We start from the raw sequence: 27,718 nt of genomic DNA, 5'->3' as shown, positions 1-27,718 counted from the left end.
TTTGTTCATTGATTTGGTCTATTTACAGTATATTGGGTTGCATCTTAACAGTAATGAAATGACTACGCTGACAAAGCAACAAAAAATTAAAAACAAACATTACGCCAACATTTATTTTAAACTGTGGCAAGAACGAATGAATCAGTATCAAGTTTAAGTAGCGCAGCTGCATTACATTATTCTGTGCTGATTAGCTTGCAAAAATCATTGCAAAAAAAACAACCATTAAAATATTTGATTAAAATAAGTTTCAGTACATCATAATGTTTAACAATATTATTACTAAAATATTTAATATTAAATCTATTCAGATTCCATTGCTCTTCATCACTTGTGTTAAAATTATGTATTCAGAGACAATATAGTCTGACGGTGTCTTAAACCTTACCTGTGAGGTTTTTCACTCTTGGAGAGTTACTATGTTCTAGTATTGTATATGTTTCAAGCAAGTTGTAATTAACATGGTGAGAAGAGTCATGCATCTATTTAACAATGAATTCTGTATTTATGCCACATCCAAAAAAGCAAAGAATTGTTCAAATGAAGGCAGTCGAGTCCTCTCTCTTGCTCTGGTCCTGTATACTGGCAGAAGGCCGCCAATATAAATCCTCAGTATTATCTCATATCTGCTGCATCGGTCGTAAGTCTTTTGACACCTGAAAAATACCGGAATGACTTAACTGATATATTGTGCACTTATACACAAAACTTTCCCACAAATATTAGATCTAAAGGAAAGTGTGAAAGACATAATAGTGGCTGGTTTCTTCCGAAGTACAACGTTTTAACAGCTCATAATCTTGTTTACTGGACTGAATCATTTTAATTGCATATAACTTTTCAGCACAGACACTACTGAAGTAACAATCAACAATCATGACTAACACAGTCCCAGAATAAGGATAATGTTGTTTTAGTTTATTTGTGCACAGTCTAGTCTCACCTCAAACTCTGTCCCAGTGCATGCTTTGATGTCATCTGGTGTCAGTCCTTCCCAAATCTCAATGAGAGTTAAACCCTTGCTCTTATCGACATCAAACACCGCCTAGAACAAGTGGCAACAAACATCACACTGTCCTTGAAAAGGTGCAAGATATGTTATGTTTCTCTGAAATAAATTTTACTGACCTTTTCAGTGATTATACGGTCAACACACTGTTTTCCAGTCAGAGGAAGTGTGCACTTCTCTAAGATTTTATGTTTCCCACCCTTTAAATGTAAAAAAATTAAATTTTACACAGAGTGATAGGAAATGTTAAAACATAATGACTGTAAGTGAGAGTGTAAAGATTATTGTACCTTGGCAGAATGTTCCATAGTGATAACTACTTTTGTGGCATCACTAGACACCAGGTCCATTGCGCCACCCATGCCCTTCACCATTTTACCCTGAGAAACACATGAAACATGTCAAACCAGGCAAGTGAAAACATACTGCATGTCTATCAGTGATGATACAAAAATACAGAGCATGGAACTCATACTGGAATCATCCAGTTGGCCAGATCTCCATACTTAGAAACTTGCATTGCTCCCAGCATGGTCAGGTCAATATGACCTCTAAAAAAGGGTATAAAAGGTGAAGAAGTTGAAGTGAAAGAAAAATAGGGGGAACAACATCAAAAATGTTCCATAAAATGTACCCCAAAAGCTGCACGTCTCAATTCTCACGCTAAAAATTCTAATTTCACAAAGAAAAATAGGGGGAACAACATCAAAAATGTTCCATAAAATGTACCCCAAAAGCTGCACATGTCTCAATTATCACGCTAAAAATTCTAATTTCAAGTGCAGTTGGATGTATTTAGTTTAATCATAAATGACCGATGCATTCAGACACTCACCCTCTGATCATGGCAAAGGATTCATCGCTGGAGAAATAGGCAGCTCCTGGATAAACTGTTACCGTCTCCTTACCTGAACACACACAAAAGGGCCAAGACCTGAGTTGTAAAGCAGGATTTTAGAATTATTTTATATTATTTAATAATCACAATATATTACTTACATAACAAATATATTTATATAATGTATATCATATATATTATTATTAAGATGATGCTGTGTGTAATGTGTACATTATGTGCATACTGTGCATAGCAAGCATACTATGTATTCTGAACACCTTCATATTGTTTTTTAGTCATTACTTGGCAGCAATGTTGGTGGATCTCGCACTGAAGATTTTTACTCACTGCTACACTTGTATATGCGGAGTAGTAACAATTTTATTAACAGAACATCAAATATGATCAAATATAGTGATAAAGAGATCTGCACCAGCATTGATTAAATCAGGATCCACTTCATTCTCTGTTGGATAGGGACCCTAAAAGTAAAATAAAAGAGGGGATTGGAAATCGAAAAGTGAAAATTCATTAGCCGGAAAATTACTTGCTCAGGTTATTTAATAACGGAAACTCACCAATCCCAAAATTCCATTCTCACTCTGCAAGTGGACAGTGATTTTAGGGCTAATGTAATTGCTGGCCAGCATAGGGATTCCAATGCCAAGATTTGCTGGGAGGGTTGTCAAGGTGTGTGGGAACAGGATAGTTAGAAACTTGTACTTTTCAATATCTATCATGTTGATGGTGATATCTGTGGTCAGGCTACTGAAGGATACCTACCATACATCCCATCCTCAAACTCCAGTGCGGCTCGTCGGATGATTCTCTCCCGGGTAATATCTGAGTCCTGTTTGACTTTAGGTTTCTCTTCCGTGCTAGACTGAACCAGCCTTTTCTATAAACAAAAGAAATCCTGAACATGACCTACACATTCTTGTAAAGTTAAATGTGTACAAAATAAACAATATGGTGACAATAAGGAAATAAACAGCTCTACATTTTTCAGATTTTCTCACCTCAATTCGTTTTTCATAGCTGGCTCCTTGCACTACCCGGTCTACATATATGGAAGGGATGTGAATGTCTTCAGGACCAAAACTTCCAATATCAACAATCTCCTCAACCTGTGCACCAAAGTAAGTCATTTTCTTTTTTTATTTTGTGGGACCTCAAACATGACGATAGAAAATGTCAAAGCCACAAATTGAAAGGTCACACACCTCCACTATTGTAACCTTGGCTGCTTTACACATAGGCTGGTTGAAATTACGAGTTGTTTTCCTGTTAAAAAATTATTATGTTCAGCAAAGGTAAATAAAAGTTTAGTAATTACATGAATACTGATAATTCTAGAAACAAAGAATCGTGGATGGCTACACAGATAAAGCCTGACACCTAGTGGACAATCTAGGGTAAGTAGGATCTTGATTTTGAGAAAAGTAAGATATTGAAAAATAAAATAATTTAAAAAGACAAATGGTGTTAAAGTGTCATAAATTAAATCATTTTAATACATTAACAATCTCCTCAACCTGTGCACCAAAGTAAGTCATTTTCTTTTTTTATTTTGTGGGACCTCAAACATGACGATAGAAAATGTCAAAGCCACAAATTGAAAGGTCACACACCTCCACTATTGTAACCTTGGCTGCTTTACACATAGGCTGGTTGAAATTACGAGTTGTTTTCCTGTTAAAAAATTATTATGTTCAGCAAAGGTAAATAAAAGTTTAGTAATTACATGAATACTGATAATTCTAGAAACAAAGAATCGTGGATGGCTACACAGATAAAGCCTGACACCTAGTGGACAATCTAGGGTAAGTAGGATCTTGATTTTGAGAAAAGTAAGATATTGAAAAATAAAATAATTTAAAAAGACAAATGGTGTTATTAAAGTGTCATAAATTAAATAATTTTAATACATTAACTTCTTGACCTGAAAATAAGATTTCCTGCTTTGTCACATTTCCAGGCCTTTATCAAAGCAAAGTCGCCCCTGATGGCTTTTTCCATGACATAATGTCTGCCATTAAACTCTCGAACCTGGACCAAACAATCAAAGGACAAGAATTTATATATGTATGTCATTTTTTTCTGAGGGTGAAAAAAATAGCAAAAACCATCAACAAGTTTTAACAGTGATTATGCCTCATCACACCTCTCTGCTTTCACTTGCAATAGCAATGCTGCCAACTTTGTTGTATTTTATGGGTGATCCACCCTCCTGGATGAGAGTGCCATACCCGGTGGGAGTAAAAAATGCTGGGATGCCTGCACCGCCAGCCCGTATCCTCTCTGCTAGTGTGCCCTGGGATAGAATCAAATCAATCAAACAGTATTTAATGTCAATGTGAATTGATTTTTAATTTTTTTTATTTTTTGCAACCCATGGTTGTAACGTTTCTGAGTGAAAAAGATATTCAGTGTTGAATTTTGAAGATTGTTTGTATTGTGGGTGTTACACACAGCGAATCTGAATGCATGTTTGATAAAGCAGTACCTAAACAGCTATCTGGCTATTGGTATCCAACTAATATTGAATATTCTTAAAATTTTGGCAACTTTGGTTTTGGCAAGATTCGCTCAAAGTTCGCTCCAGTAATAGCATGTTCATTCAAAGTTATCTGGTCTTTAATAATGTTCTCAAAATGTTAACACAAAAACATTATTTATACATAGTTCTACATTTATACATTTTTATGAAACGTAAATAGGGTTGGGTAAATAGGGTAATTTGATACTGACTTTAAAGTTAAATTTAAAAAAGAAAAAATTAGCCAAACTAGACATGGAGAATGTAAACTGCAATGAGTTAAATAATCTACCTGAGGAGTAAGCTCTAATTCCAGCTCGCCTGATAGATATTGTCTCTCAAACTCAGCGTTTTCCCCAACGTATGAAGATATCATGCGTTTTATCTGTTTGGTTTTCAGAAGCATGCCCAGGCCAAAGTTATCAACCCTGTCATCAGAAACAATCATGTAGTTAGTTAGTCACACACACAAGAAAACACATTATACACTGCTGTTCCTTCAAGCCTCGATTCTTAAGGGCCCCCTTCCCTTTTTCCCTCTTTCTTGCCCCTTGACCCCATCAGACTATTTCCCAGTCTTTTTTTTGTGTTTAAGAGTACATGACAGGAACCCGTTGTAAACATCCCATTGAGTTGGTCCACATTAGGGAATTCTCTGGAAACACTCTGTCCCTTCGCTGCCTTTACTGACATGTTAATTAGAGATCTCTCTCACCCAGCATTGTTGCTCACGGCTGTGATGTCTTTTACTCCTGTTTTCAACAGGCCGCTGATTAAATTCTCCGGGATCCCACACAAACCAAAGCCTGAGACAGAAAAGGGGGAAATTAAGCACACACAGTGATACCGCTTGGGGACACATTATGTTCTATACAGCAAAGGAAATACCACTTAGCTGTATGAACTACTTATCAGATAGGACTGCATCCTAGCTGTGCAGAACTACATGTATAGAGGCCACATTCAGCGGGCACATGCTTTGATATGGCATAAGTTCCTCCTTATACCTCCGACAAGAAGCATGGAGCCATTAGGAATGTCTCTGACGGCCTCTGTGGGGTCCGAATAAAAACACGCACTCCATGACTGGGAAGTTGATAAATGAGAGCAGTTGAATTCCTGTGGAGTAATGTGACAGGGAGAGCATGGCATAGTTTTAGGCACAATTAAAGTGAAAATGCTTGTTCCCAGCTAACAAAGAACATTCTCGGAACTAATGTTCTGACAAGGTTCTCTCAAAGTTATGAACAAACATTCTTTCAGTAATGTTAACAATAAAATGTTCATTCAGAGTTATCTGATGGTTAATAATGTTCTCAAAACATTAGCACAACAACATTCTTTATACATAATTCATAGAACATTTTATTTCTGAAATGTTTTAGTTGGACCTTCATCTAAATGTTTTTTAATAATTGTTTTTAAGAGTACATTCACATGAATGTTTCATAATGTTTGCAAAATTATAAAATGGAATGTTTCCTTAACTTTCTCATGACTAAATAAAATAATAATAATACAAAGTTCAGAAAAGATTTTTTATAAAAAATGTTCAGAAATAACATTTTCAAAACATAATGGAAACGTTTGCAAGACATTCTTCTAACATGGTTATTTTATGGGTTTCTCTTCTTTAATGAAAGCATCTTTACAGTGAAATTCTATTAAAAATAAAACACTAGGCACTATAAAAAATATAATATAAAAAATAAAACACTATCTGTTGATGCTCACAGTGATGTAAATATAGCTGTTTGCTTTAGGCTTAAGCTCTTTGAAGAGAAGTTCAAAGCAAACAACAACGCATTCGGAAGTCAGAAGTGAATTATATGAAATCACACATGTTTATTTGAATGTCTTATTAGAGCTTTTAAAATAAATGGATTAATAAAATGCAGAAAATCAATGCATATTGTGATTTTGATTATGCAAAATTAAATGTGCAGAATGCCAAGCTTCATGCGTCACAAACAACCTGACAGCGCAATGTGGACACGTGGACATATACTGATATTCTGTGCAAACATCATTGCTGTTCAAACAATGAATCAATACAGTGGAATTTGTTTATTTTAAAGCTTATTTTACATTGTTATTTGAAACTTTATTTTAATCTGTTCCTTTGTATATGGAAAATATATAACTTTACAAAGCTATTTGTTTGAATGACTGATTTGCATCTTTATTTGTGATAACTGATTAGGGAACAAAAAATCTTTAGAAACAAAGATTATTCAAGGATAGTCATATATTTATTTTAGTCCCTTAAAATATTACATTAAATACTCCTAAACAAATAAATAAACGTTTCAAATTTCAAATTATTTGTCTGAAACCTAAAATAATGCAGTTATATTAACAGTTTTTTACTTAATGGACCCTAAATGTAACTGTTACTTACCTTACCATGACGATAAACATGTCCCTGTGGTTTTAATGATATTAGTCTGCCTCTGAGAAGAGTATCTGACCTAGATAGTAATCTCTGAAAAGACATTTTCAGAACAACTTAAACTTTTTACAGGAAAGTAATCACTGTCTACTACAGAACCTGGATCAATCCTGCTCTGTTTTAAAATAGGGCAAAGGGCGGGTTTTTGGGGGGTTTAGGGCAGTTTGAAGAGTACTTTTGTACTGTGTCATTATAGATCATGTCAACCCTTCTTTAAAAAGTCCACTTCTTTAAAAGTCTACATCCAAAATACAGCAACTGAATCAACAACCCTCCCAGAGTCCATGATGTCAGTAAGTACCCAACGTGAGGTCGCACTATGTAGAGGGAAGAAGTTATAAGAGTTATAAGAGCACACTTAATCAAATTTGACATGTCATGCAAAACTATAGAAGACCAGGGTTAAAGGTCTTTCCATTTTGAGAAGTCTGACAGCTGTTGAGAAATTTCCAGACTACCACAATAACAATCGGAGTGAAACGGACACTGGACACCACAGACACATGGTTGAGTTAATGACCTAAGATATGCTGTGTGTCTGTCATCCTGAGATTTATGAGAGTTTAAGAGTGGATCATGAAACGTTCCTCTAAATGTATACAATTATGATTCTGGAAATGACCCTGTTTTGAGATTTATAATTAATAGTAAGCTTGAATGTCTCCAGGAACCCAAACATACAACAACAGACATAAAAAATGGGTTTGTACGTTTTGGTTAAACTCAGAGATAAGTTTAATATTTATAACACCTTTTAAATGTTATCTTAGCTTCTCAAATACATGAAATACATGAACATGAGCCTTACCACACTAAAATTCCAATGTCATGATTTTTGTATTAGCTGCTGGATAAACAGGCGAACACATCAACTAAGTTTTTCATAATGATAAATTTAATTTCATTAATTTCAGGTTAGGCATGTGTTTTATGTGATGCAGCTTTTTAAAAATACAATTTCTGTATATAACCTTCCCATTTTTTTTCTTTTTATGTTTCGTAATTATTTTAGTGTTTAAACGTTAGCCTGTGACAGACCTGTGATAACTTTAAATAAAAAATAAAATCTTGATTTTCATGGCCATTCACTACTAATGTTCAATAGCGTTTTTGTAGTCAAAATGACTTTTCACTGTAGTAAAAAGTGTAACAACTAACAAAAGCCCAACTTTTGAATTCTCCACTTTGCCCCACAAACTTTTCTACTACACAGTTGTTCTTGTTGAATCTTAATGGTAGTTTTGCAGCCTACTGCTGCAAGACCCCTAAAACACGTGCCCTACTCCAGTCACATGTACCAATTCAGCTCTGCATTGTTTATCATAAATGTAAGCGCCTATATGTGGAGTGCAAAGCACCACAAAACCTGCCAATAGCTATTAAAAAATGAGAATGAATTCCATGGCTTTGTGAAAACCCAATTACACAGCTCTGAAAATGACTTTCTATATCTGTAGTTTATATCTACAGAAGAATATCTTCTAATGTCTTTAGAAGAAATTAATCTCTCTCTTTTTTTTTTTTATATATATATATATTCCGCTATATTCTTATAACAGCGCGCGATTAGATTAGCACACAGGCGAACGGTGGTGTAGAAAAATAACGTGCGTGCCATTTTTCCTAAAGGCTAGTTGTGGGAAAACACTATGACGCTTGTTAGGGCGGAGTCCCACGTACATTTATTTTTTCGCATGCGAAACTCTACACGCAGTAAACCGATTAAGAGTGTCTTGCTTTATAAGGTTTACTTTTAAGCTCCCTACGCAGGGTGCTTCATAGAAAAGTGGCGCCTTTCTTCGAATGTGCCCTAGAAAAAAAAACTAGTACGGAATGCTGGAGCCAGATATCCAGTGTGGGTAAACTGAGGTCCTGTCACAACCACAGGACACGTTTTAAGCAAAGCTGTAGAAGAGAAAAGTGGGCTCATTTATTATGCTTTTTCTAAACCGTTGATAGAAGATATAAATTTAACCAAGGTGTGCTACTATAATACCAAGAAGCCAAGCTTCCCTGAGGAATACTTTCATAGAAGTTAAGGATCTACAAATCTGAATCGCACCGCACTCTTGGAAAAGGTGAGTTAAGTGTAGTGAGACAAACGTGGGATTTATTCTGTATCTTTTCGATTTAAGCAGCGGTTGCTGTTGTGGAAGAGTAACATTATGAATTTTATTTTTTAAAGGCAAAACTAAATACATATAATACAGATGTATCATGTAAACTTTAAAAAAATAATGCATGCATTTTTAATGCATGTTCTGTATTTCCGTTTGGAACACTTATTTGTTTACGTTTATCATGATGTTTATGCGTGCAATTTAAGGATTAGGATTGTGCAACAGTTGTAACTAGGATTAGGTTTACCTGACAGTTGAAAAGTTTTCACCACATATCGTGGCCAGATGTGGAGGATTAGGCTATATTCAAAATGTTTTTAGTTAAAGGGGTCATATGATGCGATTTCAAGTTTTCCTTTCTCTTTGGAGTGTTACAAGCTGTTCGTGAATAGAAAAGATCCCTAAAGTTGCAAAGACTAAAGTCTCAAACCCAAAGAGATATTCTTTATAAAAGTTAAGACTCGTCCACGCCCTCCTAAAACGCCTGGTTCAAACACGCCCCCACATGTCTACGTCACGATGTGGGAAGATTTGCATAACACCGCCCAAATGTTCATGCAAAGAAAGAAGCCATAACTTTATTGTAGCTGCCACCGCCGCCGCCATGTTGTGAAGACGCTATGTGTTTCGTTGCGAAAGCGAAAATACTTTGTTTGGCCTTCCAAAAGAGGACAAGACTAGAAATCAGTGGTTAAGTTGTATTTACAACACTGTTCCAGAACAGTTCAACCCAAATATACAGAGTGTGCAGCGCATTTTATGGAGGACTGTTTCCTGATCCTGGTAGAGTAGACTACAATGCCGGCTGTTCTGACTCACAGTCTGCAAGTACGTTTTCATTTAAAGGATTTGCCACTGATGATTCAAAACACGAGTCCGATCACAAATGCAAATGCAGACATGGTTTTATGTTTACGCGGCGCGATGCAACGCAATGCGTAAAAAGACAGTATAAGTAATTATAATCCGTAATTATGTCCCCACTGGATGCAACAAATGCCTCGTTTATAATGGGTTTTATTGGCTTTGTCTCATTGCTCCGGGACACGGCATCACAATATTGTAAGGGGCGTAACATTTCCGTCACACGCTTGAGGTATTCGGCCAATCACAACGCACTGGATAGCTGGCCAATCACAGCACACCTCGCTTTTCAGACCGATGAGCTTTGTAAAAATCGATGCGTTTCAGAAAGGCGGGGCATAGAGGAGAAACAATAATGTACAGTATGTGGAAAATAATGTGTTTTTTTAACCTTAAACCGCATAAACACATTTCATTACACCAAATACACAAAATAATGTTATTTTTAGCAACATCATATGACCCCTTTAAATATTGCAGGAGTTAAACTAAATGGCTTCAGTTCTGTCTTCGGCATGATTGTGTGATATTGCTTTTAAACAGTTCTATTATAAAAGTAATTCTTATCGAGTATAGTTTTCAGACACATTCTGCCCATTTAGTTTGTATATTTCTTCTCCGGGAAAATTGTTCCAAAAGAAGCCAACCTTTCAAGCTTTCAGAGTCACCAAGCAACACATAAACTAAAAGCCGGACTGGAATCCGTGAGTGGAGCGGAAGGACAGAGATTTCCACTGCTCCATTTTGAAGGGCTCATACCTATGCCCTAATCTCTTCGAAGGGTTTACCCTCCAAAGTTAGGGATTCAAAGGGTGTAGGGGACCAAAAAACTGTTCCTTGGAACACACATCTGCATCAACTTTCCAATTAAGGAGGCGCTATCATCACACAATTAAACCTACGCAAAGAATCATGGGAGCAAGTTGTCCATCTTTTGTACCCTTCGAAATCCTTCTGGCCACAAAGATGCCAGCTTTGAGCAATTATATTTGCAATGGCCCTTCAGTATGATTGTTCTTACTTCAAAATGCCCTTCGGAGATAGATTTATTACATTTGGAATGCAACGTTCCACTCCCTTGCGGACTAGCTTCAGCTCCATTCTAGAATTTCCAATCCACCCACCCCAAAAACACTGACAGCAATCCTGAAAAAAAAGGTTCAACTTTAAAAACCTGCTACTTGCTGGAGGCAAAATTAGACAACATGACGTTATTTGTGTGAATAAAATACAATGTGATAACTTGCTTGTTCCTCGCTCTAGGCTAACAACTCAAAAAACTGATCTGGAATGCCGTGAACACAAGCGTGGCTACAAATGGAGAAAAAACCCAGTGTACAGAATGTTTAGTGCCACTACATTTATTTGACATGTACTGCTGAAATACTTTAAAGATGGTTGTTTGATTGATACACATGTACTTTACTTACACAACTACTCTTTACAATGTCAGTGGTTCATTGTTTTGTTTTTTTCTTTGATAGATAGTCCCTTGTGGTATTGTGGTGTATAGTTGAACTGTCACGTTAAATAATAAAGGTTCACAGACTCAAATCTCAGACTCCTTTCAGGAAGCTCCATATCAAACACACAGCATTTCTATGATCAACTTCCTAATTATGCGCTTTGTCATTGCAGAACAGGTTGTACCCATTTTATCAAGGACAAAGCCCTTCACCCTCAGTGAGTTTGTTATCTCTGTACTGCTGCACTGGGTGTTAAGGCCATTTAAATCTAATAGAGAAGGGTTGTGATCCGCATACAGCTGAAGTGTAATACAGCAGAGTCAATAGATGGATTTCTGAGAAGATGTTTTCCAGAAACAGATTGGGGAGAAGCCATGTTGCAGTGAGGATATATTTCACAACCACTGGCTAGAGCCTTTGGCTTAAAATGGATGTCAGAGGACTGTGTTTACTGCGATTTCGTAATCCTGTCAGTATCATGGACTGAATGGTTTCTACAATGAAACAAATGAATAATTCGACTTGTTTATTCAAATAGAAAGGGAATGGCCTAACAGTGATTGAACTGAATTAGAGTAAAGACTTATGAGGATTTATGACTATTAGCTCATAAATTAGCTTCCATTTTTCGCAACGTTGATTGTTAAACAATTTCATAATGGACCTTATTTTGGTTTTCACAGGGACTATATCATGGAGACCACCCTTTTCATCTGTATCTTGTTGACCTGTGCTGTGGCAACACAAAGTGTGCCTTCTACAATACAAGGTTTGTAGTTTTTTTATATATACACAGTCATGTTTTGCACTAACCCAACATGACTTGTCTGGCTTGAGAGGTTAGAAATGTCTTTAAGAGCCTTTTGTACAACAGTTTAGCTAAACAACAAGAAAACAGGATGTTTTCTTTAGGAACCCACCCTCTCTTATTAGTTGGGGAGCCATTGTGAAACACGAAGGTTAAAGGTAGCTCCTTGGCTTTCTGCAAATACCCAGAGAGTCCAACGGACCTCTGCATAATGCAGATTGACTGGATTTTACATAAGAAATAAAATAAATCCATAAGTAAAACAGATTTTTAATAACAGAACTCCAAATGCAGGGTACTCTAACTCTAGTTAAACCAATTATGGAATCAATCAAAAGCCCACCAATAAAATATCAGAAGGCTGAAATGTGAGCCGGAACCAAGATTTTTCCTGGCTCTAGGATGGAATTAATGAACTACACTACACAGTTTTATTTCAGCTTTTAACCGCCACCATTCCTCACAAGACCATTTCTAAATGCTTTCGTTTTGAAGTAAGTAGTGTCTTTTGAACGGCTCTGTCCATTATGAATTCAATCAGATATGATGTTTTCTATAAAAGAAGCAGATGCAGTAAGTGGGAGGGAGTGCATGTTGCTATATGAAATGGATGGTTAGGTTCACAACATAACTCTACAGGTGCTATTTGAGCTATACATTAGTTTCTATGGGAACATAGAAATGACAGCTCTGATTAATTCCTATCCTTTATCAGGCAGATTATTATTAAAATAAACAAATAAAAAATACATATATATTAAGCTACATCACATGGCCAATTTATTGCACAGAAAAAAAAATTTAATTTGCAAGGTAATTTGTCATTTAAAATTTTAAAAAAATGGTCAAACTCACAGACATGAGACTATGTTTGCAAATGAAGCAGGTAATTTTGTTCTGTAACTGAATACTAATACTGACACATCAGTAACCCCAAACAGACACAAACCATGCTAGTATGATGGCTCTTAATGATCATTCCTCTGTATTTCCTGGAAAAAAGGGGAAAAAAAGGAACTACACAATAAGCTATGATGATGTAACTAGCTGGAAAAAACACTGGCAGTGTAAATAACCAGACCATACAGAATGTGCTGTGGCATATAAATAAAACCTCAATAGTTCTTCTGTTACACTAGAATATTATTCTAGCTGTAAAACATTTGATCATTCTCAGCTGTGCTTGAATAACACATTAAAAAAGCAAAACAATTTCAACCTAATTCCTTATCATTTATAAATTGTTTATAAAATATGAAGCTGTAGAATATAAAATGTAATTATTGATGCCGCATTCATATGTCAGCAGATGCAGTGACACGTTATAATAAAGTCTAAATGACATTCCTGGTATTTTATTCTGGTCCATTAGACTTCTTAGAGGCATGCCTTAAAGCAAGTATGTTCAATTCCAGCAAGGGTTTAAGTATTTTCTTCACCTTTCTAGCAGGTCAGACTTCAACAATGCCTCATCTGACTGGCTGCTTTTCTCGAGAGCTGATGACTTTCCGTTGTCAGTGGGAGACTGGATCCCTCCAGAACCACACGGAGCTCGAGGATCTGAGACTTTTCTACATATTAGAAAAGTAATTAGTAACACATAACACCATATAGGGCTGGACGATATGGCCAAAATTTATATCACGGTATATTTCTTAATTTTGGTCGATACAATATAATTCCGATATCGATATAAACACTATTAAAAAAGCCTCATAAAAACGGCCAAGAACGGCCACAACAGATGTCTGTACCTACAAACTTATGAAAAATTAATTTGCCAACTCTATGAAACCTACTCCTATAAAACTATATAATATTTTAGGAAAAAAATGGCGCAAATAAATAAATGTTCACCTTTTATTGGTATTTAGCCTTCATACAAACAAGAAATGTGAAATCACTGTCAAATAAATCTCAGACTCTCCTTATTAATATTAAGAGCGGTTGAACTAGCGGTTTCTCCAGTAATGGCTGTAATCAAATCAGCTCCGCTCATGAACACTTCTTTATTAGATTAAATAAAAATCCCATCGAAACTTTTCTGAAGACAGTCCTTTCCCTTTAGAGATACATTCATATAAAACACCCGCGACAAGTTTTGATTTTAAAACGTGCTGTGCTCATGTTTATTCAACGAAGTCAAACGCCACAAATAAATCAATGTATGGGAAACACTGGTAATGTATATCGAAATATCGGAAATGTGTTTAAAAATCATATCACCGTTATTGAAAAAAATTATATCGCGATACATATTGATATTGAATTATTGTCCAGCCCTAACACCATAGAATAAAATGCACTACTGATAAATAAAAAATGTATGATTTTAAGTATTATTTGTCAACACAATTATTTTGCACCTGCAAGTAAAGAGAATTAATACAAGCTACAATCAGTGAAGCAGTTAAGTTGTTAGAAAAATGACTGTTCTTCTACTTAACGATCACCTATTTTCCACATGTCTGCAGGGATTCTAAGAAATGGATGGAATGTCCAAGTTACAGTTCTATAAGGAAAAATGAATGCTACTTTGATTCCAGTAACACCATTATATGGTTCCCTTATGTGGTCCAGCTGCGTTCACGCTCTCTTGACGTTGTTTATGATGAAATGTCCTTCAACGTGGAGGACATTGGTAAGCCATGTCGTAAACACAAACCCTGACTCTTTGTCTTTTCTTTCTTGGCATGCTTTCAAGTACAAAATCCCTTGTAGCAAAACTATTTTCAAAATATTTTCACATATATTTTTAAATATTTCAGAATATATATTTTAAAAATATATTGCTAATAGTTCTGTATAGAATGATACTGTCTAAAATACTAAGCATTCCCACCATCCTTTCAGATAACTAAATAACTTTTTCCATTGCATTAATGTGCAGAATAGTTTTAAGCATGTGTTCATTATTTTCTCAGTGTTTCCAGACCCACCTGTAGGACTGAACTGGACTCTTTTGAGCATGGGCTCACCTGGCTTAATCTATGATGTGGTTGTGAGCTGGGATCCACCCCCATCTGCTACAGAGAATGTGAAGACAGGATGGATCTTGCTGGTATACGAGACACAGTACAGAGAAAAGGGTTCAGACCAGTGGAACTCAGTAAGTCTCATGCAACGTTGTGCAATCAGCACCAGCAGATTTCTTTTCTTTCTTTTTTTTTTTAAGGATTTATTTTTGCCGTTTTATGCCTTTTATTTAGATAGAACAGTAGGTCGACATGAAGCAAAGTGGGGGATAGAGAGAGGGGTGGGATCGGGAAACGTCCACGAGCCGGGACTCGAACTCGGGACGCCCAAAGCGCAAAGTGACGTGACATGTGGCCAAGTATGGTGACCCATACTCGGAATTAGTGCTCTGCATTTATCCCATCCAAAGTGCACACACACAGCAGTGAACACACACACCGTGAACACACACCCGGAGCAGTGGGCAATGGCAACCTTTTTTTTGCTGCGGCGCCCGGGGAGCAGTTGGGGGTTCGGTGCCTTGCTCAAGGGTACCTCAGTCGTGGTATTGAAGGTGGGAGAGAGCACTGTACATTCACTCCCCCCTGGAGATATCCCCACCTGCAACCTTTGGGTTACGAGTCCGACTCTCTAACCATTAGGCCACGACTTCCCCAGGCGCTACATGTCGCTACAAAGGCGCTACATGTCGGCACGCTGCCCACGAAGCCATCGGCGCTGACACCAGCAGAGTTCTAATAAGCTCCTAATGAGAAACAGACTTGAAGTCAAATGTTCCTCTGAAGCTTTATTAAAAGTGATTTCTTAGAACACTTATGAGTCATTACATTTGATTCACCATGGTAAAGATTATGACCTGGATTTTGCAGCCGTAATTAGACCACGCTTGGAGCTCATTATCTTCAAGGTTGGAGTGTTATTATGTGCCTTATCCTTGTTTGTCTCTCTACAGCTGGATAATGGCAAAGACACACAGGCGTACATCTATGCTCTGCGCAGCAACATTGAATACGAAGTCAGAGTCAGGTCAAAAATGAGAGGCTACAACTTTGGTGTCTTTAGTGAATCCATCTTTATACTCATTCCTAACAAAGGTCTGATTTAAGATCTACCTGTCTGTAGATTTTGTTAGGAAGTTAACTTAATTTTTTTCAATGATGTTTTGATTGCTCTGTTTCAATTTCAGAATCAAGAATTCCTATTACAGCTGTGTTGGTCTTTGCTGCCGTTGGTATTGTGATTATTTTGATGCTGGTTGTAGTTTCACGTCAACAAAAGTAAGTACCTGCTTTGTTATTTAACAGTGTAAAGGAAATCTGTCAGCTTTGTGTATGAATACCATGATTTCCTGACCTCTCATTAGTTTCCTCCGTCCTTTCCCTCTGTACCTTTAATGTTGTACCTCATTGCAGCATATATGTGTATATATATATATATATATATTAGTGCTGTCAACGATTAATCGCATCCAAAATAAAAGTTTTTGTTTACATAATATATGTGTGTGTACTGTGTATATTTATTACATGCATGTATATATTTAAGAAAAATATGTTACGTTTATATATTAAATATATTTATATATGATATAATTTATATGAATATAAATATATATATGTAAATACATGTAAATATTTTCAAAATATATGCTGTATGTGTGTCTTTCTATATACATAAATATAAATATACACAGTACACACACATTTATTATGTAAACAAAAACTTTTAACAAAACTTTTTTATAAACTTTTATTTTGGATGTGATTAATTGCGATTAATCGTTTGACAGCACTAATATATATATATATATCAAAAAATGTGAATATAGTGAAACTCGTAGTGAAACTCGTGCAATTCATTTTTTTGTTTACATAATATATGTGTATACTGTGTATATTTATTATGTACATATAAATACAAACACATCCATGTATATATTTAAGAAAAATATGTTACGCTTATATATTAAATATATTTATATATATAATTTATATGAATATAAATATATATATGTAAATACATGTAAATATTTTCAAAATATATGCTGTATGTGTGTCTTTCTATATACATAAATATAAATATACACAGTACACACACATTTATTATGTAAACAAAAACTTTTAACAAAACTTTTTTATAAACTTTTATTTTGGATGTGATTAATTGCGATTAATCGTTTGACAGCACTAATATATATATATATATCAAAAAATGTGAATATAGTGAAACTCGTAGTGAAACTCGTGCAATTCATTTTTTTGTAACGTATTTCAAAAAGTGAAACTTTCATATATTCTAGATTCATTAAATGTAAAGTAAAACATTTCAAAAGTTTGTTGAAAGCTCATGAAAGTCAAAAATCTCAAAATATTAGAATATTTACATTTGAGTTTCATTAAATGACCATCCCTACAGTATAAATTCTGGATATCTCTTGTTCTTTGAAACCACAATAATGGGGAAGACTGCTGACTTGGCAGTGGTCCAGAAGATGATCATTGATACCCTCCACAAAGAGGGTGAGTCACAGAAGGTCATTACTGAAAGAGGTGGCTGTTCACAGAGTTGACGTCTGCTGGTGTTGGTCTATTGTGTTTTATCAAGTCTAAAGTCAATGCAGCCGTCTACCAGGAGATTTTGGAGCACTTTATGCTTTCATCTGCTGACAAGCTTTATTGAGATGCTGATTCCCTTTTCCAGCTGGACTCCAAGTGGTTTGCTGACCAAGCTTCAGACATCTTCAGGAAAAGGGCTACCAAGCCACTTCTGAAACAGAAAATACGTCAGAAGCATCTTACCTGGGCTAAGGAGAAAAAGAACTGGAGTCCTTTTTTCAGATAAAAGTCAATTTTGCATTTCATTTGGAAATCAAGGTCTGGAGTCTGGAGTCTGGAGGCAGACTGGAGAGGCTCCGAATCCAAGCTGCTTGAAGTCCAGTGTGAAGTTTCCGAAGTCAGGGATGATTTGGGGTGCTGTGACGTCTGCTGGTGTTGGTCTATTGTGTTTTATCAAGTCTAAAGTCAATGCAGCCGTCTACCAGGAGATTTGAGCACTTTATGCTTCCATCTGCTGACAAGCTTTATGGAGATGCTGATTTCCTTTTCCAGCAGGACTTTAGCACCTGCCCACAGAGCCAAAACCACTTCCAAGTGCTTTGCTGACCATGATATTACTTTGCTTGATTGGCCAGCCAACATGCCTGACCTGAACCCCATATGGAATCTATGGGATATTTTCAAAAGGAAGATGAGAAACAGTCGATCCAACAATACAGATGAGCTGAAGGCTGAACAGTGCCTCAGCAGTGCCACAGGCTGATCGCTTCCATGCCACACCTCACTGATGCTGTCATTTGTGCTAAAGGAGCCCTGACCAAGTACTGAGTGCATAAATTAACATACTTTAAAGAACTTTTTTGTTTTGCAAATCCTTTTTTTGATTGATCTTAGGAAATATTCTAATATTTTGAGATACTGAATTTTTGACTTTCATGAGCTGTAAGCTCTAATCATCAAAATTAAAACAAAAAAACGTTTGAAATGTTTTACTTTACATGTAATGAATCTAGAATATATTAAAGTTTCACTTTTTGAAATAAGTTACAAAAAAAAAGAAATTTTTCACGATATTTTAATTTTTTTTAGATGCACCTGTATATACTTATCACACAGTTATTAAGAATAAAGCTTTAACTTCACTGTGGCCTGTTGTAGGTTAATGGTGATTTTCCTGCCGCCAATCCCTGGACCAAAAATCAAAGGAATTGACCCTGTACTTTTACAGGTATTTGACTTCACATCCTTTTTTTGTAGAACTTTGAGGGTATTTTCTACAAATTAAAGCTTTTATATTTGGGTTGTTTCTTTACAGAAAGGTCAGCTGACTGAATTCACGTCAATCTTAGGCACTCACCCCGGCTTGCGGCCAGAACTGTACAGCAACGATCCATGGGTAGAGTTCATAGAGGTGGACATCGACGAACCGCACGAGAGCCAGGAGGAGCTTCTTATTGCCGATTCTCCGATCTCTGACTCTCCTCAAATGTCCAGTAGTTTCAGGGATGATGACTCGGGTCGGGCTAGCTGCTGTGATCCGGATCTGTCTGATCACGATCAAACGGATCTACATCATCCTTCAACAAGCAACCACGATGGTTTCCACACATTGTTACGCGCACAGTCTGGGCCACAGCAACCGGCAGCCTTCTCTCCACAAGACACTACCTGGTCAAACAGTCTTTACTCACAGGTCAGTGACGTCACTCATCATGGTGGAGTTGTACTTTCTCCTGAAGAGAAAGAAACGATGGCTCTGAAGGATAAAAACCACAATAAAGTGAAAGAAATCCAACAGTTGGTGGTGATCCCTGATGAAAGAGGCTACACCTCCGAGTTTGTTGCCAGCACAATCAGCACCCACCACAATAAACCAAACCCACCGACAGACCAATTACAGAGTCAAGAACAACACGGTGCATTCAGAGACCTTCAAAAACTTAGCACTGAGACTGTTGCATCCACTCAGTCCACAGCATTTCCCATCCTTGCAAAGCCTACCAGTCCAGAGTACACCATGGTAGATGGCGTGGACTGGAAAAACAGTCTCCTCCTGAAACCAAATACACCAACCGCCCCAGAGAAGGCAGCAGTGAAGACTTTGCCCACTCCTGAAGGGTACTTGACTCCTGACCTACTCGACAACATTACACCTTAACTAAAAGTGGAGTACGCGTGCTCTTCGTGAGATATCTGACATGGTTAGCCAACATCAAACAAGATGTGTGATCCATGAGAAGGGAATTTTGAAACGAAGCCAGTTCTCAAGCGTTCTCCAGTGGTAGATGTCATGAAACAAATCTATTGGCAAGCTAATAAATGGCTGTATTAGGCCTGGAGTCTTTTCTATATTCTCCTAAGTTGGAGGGTTAACAGCTTCAGGGGTTAGTTTGAGCAGATATGGAGCAGAAGTATATTAGCTGGCTGGTTACTGTCATAAAAAGATAACAACTGATATTTTATGCTCTCAAATGTTATATAACAGCTTTATTGCTGAATTGCCGCTCCATATTTTGTGCGTTTGTATTGTTTTCAGTGCACTAACTACCAACTACACGTCTGTGTAAACTGTAAAGTGCCTACTTTAGAATATATTTCAACTTCAGTGTTAAAAAAAAAAAAAGTACACATTTAAATCAAAGGGGTTTATGTGAACTGTTACAGGCTTTTTTCCTCAGTGTCTTTTTTTTCTTCCATAAAAGACTGGACAGGCTTTTGTGCCTCAATGTTGTAAATATGGTTAATTCTGTTTTCATAACAAGCTTTCTTAGCTGCAAAAGAAACACACACACACCCCACCCAGCAAAAACTCGTTGAAAAGACGTAAATGCCAGACGTCTAAACAACGTTAAAATTTGGTTGAAAAAGTGAAAGGTGAAAAGACGTCTTTTTCAGGTCGTCGAAAAGACGTCTATAAAAAGACGTCCAAATTACGTCTAAATTTGGTTGAAAAGTTAAAGGTGAAAAGACGTATTTTCAGGCCTAATTACTGTCAAAATAAGACAATTCACAAGAGTACCAAAACATTTATTGACACATTAAATACATCTTTCACGTAAAAAAACGCTTAAGCCTACATTTTCAAACATACCATAAAAACAGTAATATTGTGAAATATAACTACAAAAATAATTATTTTCTATGTGAATGCATTGCAAAATGTAATTTATTCATGTGAACTGTATTTTCAGCATCATTACTCCAGTCGTCAGTGTCACATGATCTTCAGAAATCATTCTAATATACTGATTTGCTGCTCAAGAAACATTTCAGTTGTGCTGCCCAATATTTTTGTGTAAACCATGATATTTTTCAGTATTCTTAGAATAGAACTTGCAAAACAGCAGTATTTATTTGAATTTTTTTTTTAACAATTCTTTACTGTAACTTTTTATCAAATGAATCCATCTTTTCTGTATATCTATATTTAACCTTATAGTTAGCCTTACGGTTGAGATGCTAACGGACTTTTTCCGAAGACACTAAACCATTTCTATAAAGTAAATATTCAACGGAAGCGTGTCATTTACATGAAAGAAAGTGTCAGGAACGCTTGTATGTAGTATTTGTGTAATTTTAGAGACTAAACTTACCTGAAATTAGTGAAAACAACAGTGAGAGACGGGAGTTGCTGCTGAGAGTTGAGCTGCCGCCCCGTTTCCATGGTTACTTCCTCTGCTCCAGGTCAGCGCGCGCGCCCATTAAAGCACGTAGAAGTCACGCAGAATTTATGTAAATATAATAGAAATGGTAAACGTGGTGTAGAAATAACATTGATTTTTTTTTAAACGCATGAATATTCGTACACATTAAACATTTATCATGAGGAACAATTTTTAATATTTATGCTTTATGTATTTTTAAAATATATTTCAATATATTCAACAGTGCTTCAGATATGTCAAATGTCTAATCTATTTCTTCACTTGCTACATTTATGTTCATGGCTATATTAGGGCTATGTGGTCCGAAATAAACGTGCTACTGCTAAATTTGTACTAAATTAGACGGACCAAACAAAGCTGTTTTCAACATCTATTGTGAACTAAATTTGGACCAAATCAGATGGACCAAAAAAAAACCAATTTTCAACGTCGCTTTTTGGGCTAAATTTGGACCAAATCCGACGGACCAAACGAAGACCAATTTTCAACGTCGCTTTTTGGGCTAAATTTGGACCAAATCCGACGGACCAAACGAAGACCAATTTTCAACGTCGCTTTTTGGGCTAAATTTGGACCAAATCCGACGGACCAAACGAAGACCAATTTTCAACGTCGCTTTTTGGGCTAAATTTGGACCAAATCCGACGGACCAAACGAAGACCAATTTTCAACGTCGCTTTTTGGGCTAAATTTGGACCAAATCCGACGGACCAAACGAAGACCAATTTTCAACGTCGCTTTTTGGGCTAAATTTGGACCAAATCCGACGGACCAAACGAAGACCAATTTTCAACGTCGCTTTTTGGGCTAAAAGAAGTCCATGACGGGCCGACTTGATTTAGCCCAAAAAACGACGTCCAAATGACGTCTGGTGCTGGGTGGGACACACACACACACACACACACACACACACACACACACCTTAAACCAGCCTAAACTGGTTTACTGGACTCTCACATTGGTCTTTAAGTGGTTTTGGGCCACTTTCTAGACAGACAGGATTCCTGTTAAACACTGGCTATGCCAGGCTGTAAAACCATCTAAAACCAGAAAGCTAAAACCAAAAAGAACAGCAAGTTTTTTTTTTTTTTTTTTTGTCAGCAGGGTTGTCTACTCATTGCTATGTTTTAGCCTTGGTTCAGTATTGTTTATCAGTGCAAGATGAATGCTTTTAAGCTATAATGTGACTATAATGTGTACAGTACATACGAGGTATCTCTAAATAAATGGCTGCAATGAACTCAGAAATACTGGTTTTGCACTCTGACACCTACCACTCCCGTTATAATGCCTCCAGGGATCACGTGATTGATATTTCGAAGAAATGAACTGCAAGGATTTTCCAACTATCTGGTTTCCCATGTGCTCCTTTCCAGTTGTTAATCTTGGAAACAAGCATACCGTGAATATATATTGAAAAAATTGTTTACATACATTGTTTACTATATTTATCTTAAAAGCGAGGAAGCGTCAGATATTTATCATTTGTTACTAGTCATGATGAAAAAGCTCACTGCCGTCGACTTGACTAAACTCGTCAAAGATTTCATCCAATTGGAGCATGTAAGGTCTTTAAATGTATATTTAAGATATTAAAATAAGCCATGTGAAGAACGTAGTAGTGTTTTTACAAAAGCTCCGTGAGTTCGCTAATATTCTGAGGTAAATTACTGTTTTGTATGATTAAGAAAATTACGGAGATGAAAGGGGAAAATAATACTCTTGAAATACAGCTGGACGAGACTAGCAGACTTCTAAAAATCGCACAGAACAAGGAGAAACAGTTAATTGAAGGTAAGACAATTATGAGGTAAAACCGTAAAACAAACAAGGCATTTACCACAGAAGTGGGCCAGACTAATCTCGGCTGCCATCTAGCGGTGTTATTACAGAAATGTTGAAGCTTTACAAATTTTGTGTTTAGGTTTTATATTTCTATTCCCATACTTGAAAGTATTTTGTACTGAGAAAGTTAAGAAAAGTTATTCGTTGATTGTTGCAGTATACAGTATAATAATGCTGTTTCTTCGACATGGCTTTATTTTCTTCACAGAGAGAGATGGGCTTTTGGAAACTGTCAAAGGTCTACAACAAACCTTACATCAACAGTGCGACCTCAGAGGTAGAGCAATTATTAACCCGAACTATTCACTTAATATAATTTAATTCCCTATCCAAAAAAAACAAATATTCACAAATAATCACAACTCTATCTAGTTGAAAATGAAAGGCTGAAAAATGCAGCTCTTCAGATGAAGAAAGAAAACGAAGATCAATTAAAGGTAGAATTGGAATGTATTCAAATATAGTACTGATGGCATAAGCATAAAATGTAGGGAGTTTTGAGTGTCTGTGCTCGATTCTGCCCGTGTGGTTCTAGGAAAGCAATACTTGGCTTCAGAGGATGGCAGCTGAGATGAAAGCTCTACAAGATCAACACCAGAGGGAGTTAGAAGACTGGGATAAAGAAACAGAAAGGAAACGTGAGGGAAAATCACAACACTTTTTACCACCCTTATCAACAGGAATAAAACAGATGAGACAGCCATCTCATGCTGTTAAACATTTTGCAGTATTACACATTTAAAAAGAAAACATTTCAATTGGAGCATGTAAGGTCTTTAAATGTATATTTAAGATATTAAAATAAGCCATGTGAAGAACGTAGTAGTGTTTTTACAAAAGCTCCGTGAGTTCGCTAATATTCTGAGGTAAATTACTGTTTTGTATGATTAAGAAAATTACGGAGATGAAAGGGGAAAATAATACTCTTGAAATACAGCTGGACGAGACTAGCAGACTTCTAAAAATCGCACAGAACAAGGAGAAACAGTTAATTGAAGGTAAGACAATTATGAGGTAAAACCGTAAAACAAACAAGGCATTTACCACAGAAGTGGGCCAGACTAATCTCGGCTGCCATCTAGCGGTGTTATTACAGAAATGTTGAAGCTTTACAAATTTTGTGTTTAGGTTTTATATTTCTATTCCCATACTTGAAAGTATTTTGTACTGAGAAAGTTAAGAAAAGTTATTCGTTGATTGTTGCAGTATACAGTATAATAATGCTGTTTCTTCGACATGGCTTTATTTTCTTCACAGAGAGAGATGGGCTTTTGGAAACTGTCAAAGGTCTACAACAAACCTTACATCAACAGTGCGACCTCAGAGGTAGAGCAATTATTAACCCGAACTATTCACTTAATATAATTTAATTCCCTATCCAAAAAAAACAAATATTCACAAATAATCACAACTCTATCTAGCTGAAAATGAAAGGCTGAAAAATGCAGCTCTTCAGATGAAGAAAGAAAACGAAGATCAATTAAAGGTAGAATTGGAATGTATTCAAATATAGTACTGATGGCATAAGCATAAAATGTAGGGAGTTTTGAGTGTCTGTGCTCGATTCTGCCCGTGTGGTTCTAGGAAAGCAATACTTGGCTTCAGAGGATGGCAGCTGAGATGAAAGCTCTACAAGATCAACACCAGAGGGAGTTAGAAGACTGGGATAAAGAAACAGAAAGGAAACGTGAGGGAAAATCACAACACTTTTTACCACCCTTATCAACAGGAATAAAACAGATGAGACAGCCATCTCATGCTGTTAAACATTTTGCAGTATTACACATTTAAAAAGAAAACATTTCCATTTTGTTTTCAAAGTGGATGCTAAAGATACTGAACTGAAAGTGGCTCATGAGAGAAATGAATGTGCTTTGGAGGAGATGAGAAGGCAGACGAGAGAGAAGGAGAAAGAAATGCAAAGCCAAATCATTAAACTTCAAATGGAGGTAGAATTTAATTTGTTAACCTAGTTGTTTTGTAAATAAATTGAAATGTAATAACTTTCAATACACTAAATGTTAGGTAAAAACATTTAGTATTTTTCTTAATACTGTTCATTTTATATTTGTTTTGCACAGTTTAAGGCTGTAAAATTACTTTTTCCTTTGCAGTTTGGTGCTAAGCTTGCAAGGGCCCAGAGCATGTCCACAAAGAGTCAGCCGCAGACACAAGCATCTGCTCCTCATCCACAGAATATCTTTAAAAGAGTGCGTCATACAGCAGCATTCATCAAAACACCTCATGGCATTGAGGAAAGCAAGGTTTCTGATCACACCTTTATTTCTTTCTCTATATTGAATCATTCTGTTTGTGTCTCCAGAAGCTCCAGTTCATTCAGGAGGAGAAAAACAAAGAGATTGAGGTTCTGCGTCAGAGGGTGAGAGAGCTGGAACAGCAGAGTCTTCAGGGATTGATGGACTCTCGTCTGAAGAGGAGGAAAAACTGAGACTTGTTTTGATCTGACCGTTGATACGTGAGGGCCTTCATCCAACTCTTTGACAGTTGTATTTATTTTAAAACACATTTCCCTCAGAATATGTTCTAAATATTTTTCAGTTACGTTCTGTTGTGTTCTTAATTTCAATATACATGTTTATTGCCTTTCCACTATAATAAATAAACATTTATGAACATATAACTGTGAAGACATTGCTATATGAGAGGTCATTCAGAAGGGAAGGATATAACAGGTGACATGGACTTCCAGGAGATTACGGCTCGAGTGTTTTTGCATTGGTTCGGGACACCTGTAAACACAACCGCCATTTTCCAGATAAAGCTTGTAATCTCATCAGAGACGGCTGGTAATTCGGTGCCTTCTTCAGTAACACACACATGCACATGCTCACAATACACTCTCATGACATCAAATACTAGGAAAATGCTGGTTCATTCAGAGAATTGGACTACTGAAATTAATTACTGTTAAAGTACAGTTTAAATCACTCAGCAGCTTAACAGTTACAACAATGTATTTAAAATAATTTATTCCATGCAGACATTATTGCATGCAACATTATCAGTGCTATTTTAGTAATATATAATTTAGTAAAATATAGTTTTTATCAATATTTTAAATAAGCTTTTATTTTTTCAGTTTTCCTTTTCATTTAATTTGTGTAATTTTGTTATGTGTGCTTTTGTTTTGTTTTTTAATTTTTGATTTTTTTCCCAGCTTTAGTTCAGTTTTAGATTATTTTAATACTTGTTAGATTTAAAAAAATGAAAATTTGGCAACTGTACTTTTTATCAGATTTATTTCAATTAACAAAAATGCTTTTAATAGTTTTAGTTAACGATAACAACACTGAACATTATGTTGTATTTTGAACTAATTTGGACGAGAATAGAAGCAGATATTATACACTGATAAAACAGCATCTGGCACATGGAAGAATGTAAAGCCTCATCATTCACATTGAGATGTTGACAGACGAGTAATAATCATATCAGCCAAACCCCTTTATGTGTCAAGGAGGTCCTGCAGTAATCTCATTAGTAAAGCTGTTACATAACGTCTGATCCTACGTTGTACAGTCAGAGATCAGCCTCATTAAGATCACTGACGATCATGTCTACAAGGTTTTCTTCTGACCTCCTGTGTGATTGTATCCCACCAGATCAAACATGACAATATCTCCCACGAGTGTTTCAAAAGAATCAGTGGTGCACATGTTTGCTGTTTATTCACCCTCCTTTGATTGCAGTTCTTGGCTTTTGTTCATCACAGGCATCGTCTAGGACAGCAGGGAGGATTAAGGTAAATCTAAATAAAGATGGCAGATTAGGAAACATGATACTAGCATGTTCTCTTTCACTCTGACAGAATCATGGATGGAGAGAGCTGAAGACTTCCCTGGAGACAGGAAGACTATCCAGGAGAAACTACATCAATGCTTTTTATTCATGCAGTTACAGAACAGGACAGATAAAATGAATGCCAGTCATATGTGACCTTAACAAGAACCTAATGTAACTCTTTTTTAATTTGTAAAAGAAGCTAAATATTATGGTTCATTCTTTAGAACATAAAACTTAAAAAATATCAACATGTGGACATATTCGTTGACTTCTAATCCTATAAAAAAGAAAAGCAGCCATGCATTGGTCTACTACAATTGAGCACAGCGGTAAGATCATTTAATTTAATAAAACATATGCTAATGTCATGTATAGATTTAGAGTAAAAGTTCAATTGGCATGCTTGTTCACTTTTACAATAAACAGTACAACACACAATTTGAATAATTAATAAGTGTAAGTAAAACTGTTTATTTATGGGATTAGTGTTTGTATGGGATGTGATTATATGTTCATGCCAGCTAATAATGTTCATTCTGATTGTTACATAATTAATTCATTTACAGCTATGTTGCTTAGTACGATTTTAAATGGTTAGTTGACCCAAAAATTTAATTTCTGTCATCATTTACTCACCGTCAAGTTGTTCCAACCTTGTTTGAGTTTCCTTCTTCTGTTAAACACAAATGCCAGTAGCCACTTCCATCAAAATTGATGCTGATGACAGAATTTTCATTCTTGTGTGAGAATTATACTATCCATATAATATAATATAAT

At 36.1% G+C, this 27,718-nt stretch overlaps 4 protein-coding genes across 5 annotated transcripts in view; 3 read left to right on the top strand and 1 right to left on the bottom strand.

Moving 5' to 3' along the window:
- Positions 1–86: 86 nt before the first annotated feature.
- LOC107681133 (succinyl-CoA:3-ketoacid coenzyme A transferase 1, mitochondrial-like) lies at positions 87–6,999 on the bottom strand. Its single transcript, XM_016477301.1, has 17 exons — positions 6,788–6,999; positions 5,394–5,505; positions 5,102–5,192; positions 4,679–4,814; positions 4,012–4,161; positions 3,790–3,896; positions 3,479–3,539; positions 2,867–2,974; positions 2,631–2,745; positions 2,426–2,520; positions 2,281–2,329; positions 1,845–1,917; positions 1,485–1,560; positions 1,300–1,389; positions 1,129–1,209; positions 944–1,045; positions 87–656 (listed from the first exon to the last, which is right to left on the bottom strand). The coding sequence occupies exons 1-17, from the start codon at positions 6,881–6,883 to the stop codon at positions 621–623; spliced, it is 1,578 nt and encodes a 525-aa protein (XP_016332787.1). The 5' UTR covers positions 6,884–6,999; the 3' UTR covers positions 87–620.
- A 1,544-nt stretch (positions 7,000–8,543) lies between these two features.
- LOC107681155 (growth hormone receptor-like) lies at positions 8,544–20,340 on the top strand. Of its 2 annotated transcripts, none has more exons than XM_016477348.1 (9): positions 8,544–8,916; positions 11,972–12,057; positions 13,547–13,682; positions 14,571–14,737; positions 15,021–15,205; positions 16,025–16,166; positions 16,259–16,349; positions 18,786–18,855; positions 18,943–20,340. In XM_016477348.1, the coding sequence occupies exons 2-9, from the start codon at positions 11,982–11,984 to the stop codon at positions 19,783–19,785; spliced, it is 1,710 nt and encodes a 569-aa protein (XP_016332834.1). In that variant the 5' UTR covers positions 8,544–8,916; positions 11,972–11,981; the 3' UTR covers positions 19,786–20,340. The 2 variants fall into 2 exon arrangements, with proteins under 2 accessions (XP_016332834.1, XP_016332833.1); XM_016477347.1 differs by having other exon boundaries at positions 13,544–13,682.
- A 2,275-nt stretch (positions 20,341–22,615) lies between these two features.
- LOC107681124 (coiled-coil domain-containing protein 152-like) lies at positions 22,616–25,740 on the top strand. The gene is made up of 8 exons (XM_016477289.1): positions 22,616–22,855; positions 22,981–23,086; positions 23,346–23,414; positions 23,510–23,574; positions 23,673–23,775; positions 24,959–25,086; positions 25,252–25,347; positions 25,461–25,740. Exons 1-8 carry the CDS (start codon positions 22,790–22,792, stop codon positions 25,584–25,586), a joined length of 759 nt encoding a protein of 252 aa, XP_016332775.1. The 5' UTR covers positions 22,616–22,789; the 3' UTR covers positions 25,587–25,740.
- A 1,501-nt stretch (positions 25,741–27,241) lies between these two features.
- The window catches only part of nim1kb (NIM1 serine/threonine protein kinase), a 3,040-nt gene continuing 2,563 nt past the window's right edge, over positions 27,242–27,718 (top strand). Inside the window, exon 1 of the mRNA XM_016477291.1 lies at positions 27,242–27,270. The gene's annotated coding sequence lies outside the window, so the exon portion shown is untranslated. The remainder of the gene's footprint in view (positions 27,271–27,718) is intronic.

The sequence above is a fragment of the Sinocyclocheilus anshuiensis genome, unplaced genomic scaffold (genome assembly GCF_001515605.1).
Source record: "Sinocyclocheilus anshuiensis isolate Anshui unplaced genomic scaffold, SAMN03320099.WGS_v1.1 scaffold412, whole genome shotgun sequence".
NCBI classification, from domain to species: Eukaryota; Metazoa; Chordata; class Actinopteri; order Cypriniformes; family Cyprinidae; genus Sinocyclocheilus; species Sinocyclocheilus anshuiensis.
This window is presented reverse-complemented; position numbering and strand designations above follow the sequence as displayed.